General features: G+C 50.0%; 1 protein-coding gene across 1 annotated transcript in view; it reads left to right on the forward strand.

Annotated features, from left to right (window-relative positions):
* Positions 1–348: 348 nt before the first annotated feature.
* TMEM11 (transmembrane protein 11) overlaps positions 349–5,185 on the forward strand; it is a gene marked incomplete at its 5' end in the record, with an annotated part of 10,666 nt that continues 5,829 nt past the window's right edge. Inside the window, one exon of the mRNA XM_010192513.1 lies at positions 349–1,191. Within this exon, the coding sequence (XP_010190815.1) occupies positions 349–865 (517 nt within the window). The remainder of the gene's footprint in view (positions 1,192–5,185) is intronic.

Here is a 5,185-nt window from a genome sequence, read left to right on the forward strand (position 1 = left end):
CCGTTATCTAACTCTGCCATGCCCACTTCTAAGCCATGTCCCTGAGCACCGTATCTAGATGGCTTTTCAATACATCCAAGGGTGATGATTCAAAGTTCTAGCTCCTCCAAGTTAGGAAAAGGTAAGAAAAATACATTGCCTTATTTTGGGATGACTTCACGTACAGCAGGCATGATTATCTGATGTGAAGTGAATCTTCAGTTGGAAAAGTTGTTGTTGAGCAGAGGCAGTGACTGACCTTGAGGGGCTGCCCCCGCTCCGGGCACTTTTCTCTGCTGTTCTCACAGCTGGGTGGGTGAAAAGTGTCTGGAAGCGCTGTAGTTTTAATGCCGTGTTTCCTGTTAACAGGGTCACCTTGTCCTCCACGGACTGCTACATCGTGCACGAGATCTACAACGGAGAGAACGCTCAGGACCAGTTTGAGTATGAGCTGGAGCAGGCCCTGGAAGCGCAGTACAAATACATAGTGATCGAGCCCACTCGCATCGGGGACGAGACGGCCCGCTGGATCACCGTCGGGAACTGCCTGCACAAGACGGCCGTGCTGGCGGGCACCACCTGCCTCTTCACCCCCCTGGCACTTCCAGTCGATTATTCTCACTACATCTCGCTGCCTGCTGGTGTGCTGAGCGTGGCCTGCTGCACCCTGTACGGGATCTCTTGGCAATTCGATCCCTGTTGCAAGTACCAAGTCGAGTACGACGCCTATAAACTTTCCCGCCTGCCCCTGCATACGCTCACCTCCTCCACTCCGGTGGTGCTGGTGAGGAAGGACGACCTGCACAGAAAGAGACTGCACAACACGATAGCACTCGCTGCCCTGGTGTACTGTGTAAAGAAGATCTACGAACTCTATGCCGTATGACTTCGGCGGGGAAGAGAGAAACCCACAAAGACAAGTGTATTAAGACTCCCACAGTAACATTTTGTTTTTCCTCTTTGAGAAGCGGTGGAGACTGGGAAGGATTTGGTTTAATAGAGCTGTTATTTTTAAAAATAACACATCACTGGTGCACCAAGGTTTTTCAGTTCTTCGTTACACTTAAGATGTGGATGTGTGGTGACTTGAGAGCTGTATGTTAGGCCGTGGGAGTCCGATCCAGCAGCAGAATGTCGGTGAAAGCAAGCGATAGAAAGAGAGGGTGTGAGAGCTCTTCTTTTTTTTTTTTTTCTGAAACATTTAAGTATATTGTTTAATTGTATTACACAGAACCAGCCAGAATTATCATTGACCATTAAAGGATGAGAATTTCAAATGCTTTTGCTCTCTTGTTACTGTTCTCCTAGTTCCCTTTTACAGTGTGCTTCCAGGGGCTGGAGGCTTTGCAGTGAGAACTCCAGTGGTGATAATTCTTTCTGCGTGCTCACACGGACCTGATGTTCTTCTTGGCTGTTGCACATGGCAGCAGAGTCCACATTGCTGCACAGCTGCCATCTGTTGAAGGAATAGCTGTAGTGTTGCTTTCCTTCTTACTTGACTGGTTGCCTCTCTCAGAAGAGGGCTTACTTGTTACCCCAGTGTTTATAGCTTAAACATCGATGGTTGAGGGTAAGGGTTTCCAAATCCTCTGCTCCCCACCACCTCCAGCTGTGATTTCTCTGCACACTGGAGGTAACGCTGTAATGTTCCAGCTACAAATGCATCCTGCTCAGTTCCTGTATTCCACTGCTCTTGCTTGAAACACGCTGCTGGAGCTGCCTGGAGCTGCTGCCAGGCATCCACGGGATTGCATCTTGTAACTGTGCTATCTTGAATGTTAGAATTCAGTCTTGTGCATTAATTCATCCTTTGGCTCAAAACTGTCAAAATCTTGTTCTTAGAATGAGAAGTCTTTACAGTTTTGCAAGATCTGCCAGTTACTTGTAAAAGAGAGAGGCTCGCTTTCTATCATCTCCTCCTCCCAGCTGGAAAACAGGAGCGGCTTGTGCTTGCAAGGCCAGCTTAGCACAGCTTCAAAGGTTATGATCTGAAGGCAAGAGCAAAGCCCTGTAATAAAAACTGCCTGCACGCAGGTGTGCCGCTCGCTGCAGTGGTAGCTGTGGGCCGGCCACAGCTGCAGCACCGAGCACTGACCTTGGGAGGGAGTCTCGTGAGGTCGGAAACCGAATTGGGTACTTCTATCTTTATCTTTCCAAAGTGCACCAGCAGGCACCAAGAACTCTCCCTCAGCTCCAGGCTGCAGCAGCTTTTCTGGCTGCGGTTCCAACTCGGGCTTTTCTGCTGATGCAGCTTTTGTAGGAGCGGGGCGCGCGGCCCAGTCGCGTGTGCGCGCTGGGTAAACGGGGTTCGCTGGGAGTTGTGGGCAGCCACCCACGCAGGCTGGCACCGGGGCTGCAGGAAACTGGTGGCATCCCAACGTTTCTAGGTGGCAGCAGTCGTTTGCCCCTCTTGCTGGTACAGTGGCAGAGTAGTGTCTCTCTCCAAGGTTAAAAGAAGCCGGGGTCCAGAGCGTCCCTATTTATAGCCACCATGTACAGTTGCCTTGGCACAGAGCAGGGGAAGAAATGCAGCCACTTCATCTCGCTGCGGTTGGGCCAGGGCTGCTGGGCTGGCTGCCTTGCAGGTCCTGACGTCGTTTGTTCCTACAGTCCCGTCTAATGGGTCAATTTTAAACCAGCGGCAGATCTGCCATAGCTGATACGTCATTTATTGCTGCAGCAGGCCCTGAAATATTCTCGTGCCAGCCACACCCAAGACCTTCCTGCTATTTTTTCAATCGATGCAAATTAATTATCAGGGCTGTCAGTTCCTTTCCTTCACCAGACCTCTGCCATTCTGGCACTTTATTCCCTTGCCTGGAGTGATGGCTGTGGCAGAAGGACAAACCCTTGGTAGGCTCCCTGAACATACGGCTTGCATCAAAGGCTCTGGAGTTAAAAATGAGCAAGTTTTCCTGTGGATTTATTGCAAGAGGAAAGGTGGAAAGTCGGCTTTGCTGTCACACAGGTAGGCCTGTTTTAAAAACACTCTTCTGAGGTGCAGAGGACATAGATGGGGTGTGTAGGAGCTTGTTTTCCAATAAATATTAGTGATAATCTAGCTAAAATGCTTGGTGAGGTCCTGGCTATGAGTAAGTGCTGTAACTATGCAAAATGACCAGGGAGAATGAGAGGGATGCTGAGGGCTGTGTGTTCCACTGTGGGATAAGTCTCCCTTTCAAAAGCCCTGCACTCTTTGCTGCTCATCCTGGCTGCTCTGGAGCTGCTCTGAACTGCAGTGTGCTGCATTCCTCTGTCAGAGAGGGAATTTGCTTTCAAAGGGGAATGTGTGCACTCTCAATAAGCTCTGACTCGGAGCTGTGGTTCAAACAGTAACCTCAGTGACTCCCCACACACCATTTTCTTTCCTCAGGCTGATGTGTTGCACCACTCAACACCCCAGATGGTAACAGATGCAAAGTGGTCCCTCCTGGGTAGCTGTGGCCTGAACCACCACGAGACGGAGCAGCTGGACAAGGCTGGCAGGAGTGCTGTATTTGGCCAAGAAATGGAGGACCTGAACATGCAAAACATGAAAGGAAAAGCACAGATAACGCTAAAGAAACTCTGCCTCTGGAAAGGGAGAGAAGGTAATGCCTTGGTTTCCTATTTTAACAGCAAAAAAAGATACATACACTTGAAAGCTTCCAGTTGTCATTTCAACTGTGATCATTAAACAGGTCCTGGTCATCATCCAGGATGGATTCCCAGAGATCATTTATAAATGTGTAGTGGTCAAGAAAAGGCTTTTTGAAGGAGGTGGTGGTGCTGAGCCTGCACACCTGTATCAGTTTTCATGTGCCTAATCCTCTGTGTGGAGTCGTGCTGTAAGCTGGCAGGCGATGCACAGAGGCTGGAGTGAAGTCTGTTGGTCTGCAACTATGACTGGTACAACAGCACCTTGCAAGAATGGAAGAAAATAAACCCCAAACCCTCCTGCTTTCCTTTCCTCTAATGATATCTGTGAGCTGAAGTAGAACAAAGGATGAATTTCATAGCAACGTGATTTATTTGTCATCAGATGGGCGCTCACAGGCAGGACATACAAGGCGGGACGCGTGCAGAACGCTGGGCAGTGCGTGGAGGCGGCAGCAGGGGTCTGGAGCTTGGTTCCTGCTGGTAGCTTTAGTTCAACAAGAAGTTAAAAAAGAGTCTTTCTGTCTTTACTGAGCTTGCTCTGTGCAGCTGCTGCTTTTTCCTAGTGGTGCTGGTATCCCTCACAGCATGAGGAAAATGGGTGAAGAGTGTGGCACTCCCTCAGGCTGTCAGACTCCCTCAAGCCTGTGGTATCTGAACAGGCAAGCATCATCCCCCCACTGGATGTGATCCTAATTACCATCCATAATTACTTTAAAACAGATGAGAACTAGGAGTCTGTCTCCTGTACTGTTTACCCTACACAGATTCCCCTGTGCTTGCCAGGAGACAGCGAGCCTGGCATCTACAGAATCAAACCCACTCTGTGCTCCACGCCAGCAGCTGGGCCGGGCGTGCTGCTCTCTGCTGCGTGGCACTGGCACACAGCACCGTGCCTGGCTGAGCTGGTTTTGATCTGGTCAGTGCTTCCCCTGCATTAACCTGTGCTGGGGTTAATGCTGTGCTACTGGGTACAGAGTTAAATGTCCCTGTACCTCAGTAAGGCATGATGCAGACAAATAATTGCCAAATAAAGCTTACAATTTACATCAGTTACTTCTTTAAAAGTGGCACTGGACTTAATATGATTTGGCAAGTTAACGAGCAGAGGCTCTGTAGTTTTCCACTTCAAGCAACATGTTCTGGATGCAATTGGCAGGAGTGGGAAGGAGACACTGATCACAGCTGAGGGCTGTAGTTCATGGGGCCTATGGGATGGGGAAAGCTTAAATCTGCTCGTGTGGAGGCTTGTGGGGTTTATTTGAGGCCGGCCAGCAAAACTGAGCATGCCTGGAGTGGAGTGAGGTGAGTTGTGGTGCTGCCTTCCAGCTCATGGGCCTCCCCTGCTGCAAAGTGCTGCAGCCCTTGAGTCTCCCTCCCCTGCAGCCTCAGCTCGCCCCTTTGTCCAAGCACCTTTCTTCAGGTGAGGTTTAGGTGCCGTTTTCCAGCCCGTGAGCCTACCCTGATGTGGGGGAAACCACTTCCCGCTCTCCACGCAATGGTAAATTGCAGCATTCTGAAGGGTTTTTCCTGCAGAAGCACCTCCAGTGATGTCCCAGCTGAACCGAAC

This window comes from Mesitornis unicolor, unplaced genomic scaffold (assembly GCF_000695765.1).
Source record: "Mesitornis unicolor isolate BGI_N332 unplaced genomic scaffold, ASM69576v1 scaffold30849, whole genome shotgun sequence".
Taxonomy (NCBI): Eukaryota; Metazoa; Chordata; class Aves; order Mesitornithiformes; family Mesitornithidae; genus Mesitornis; species Mesitornis unicolor.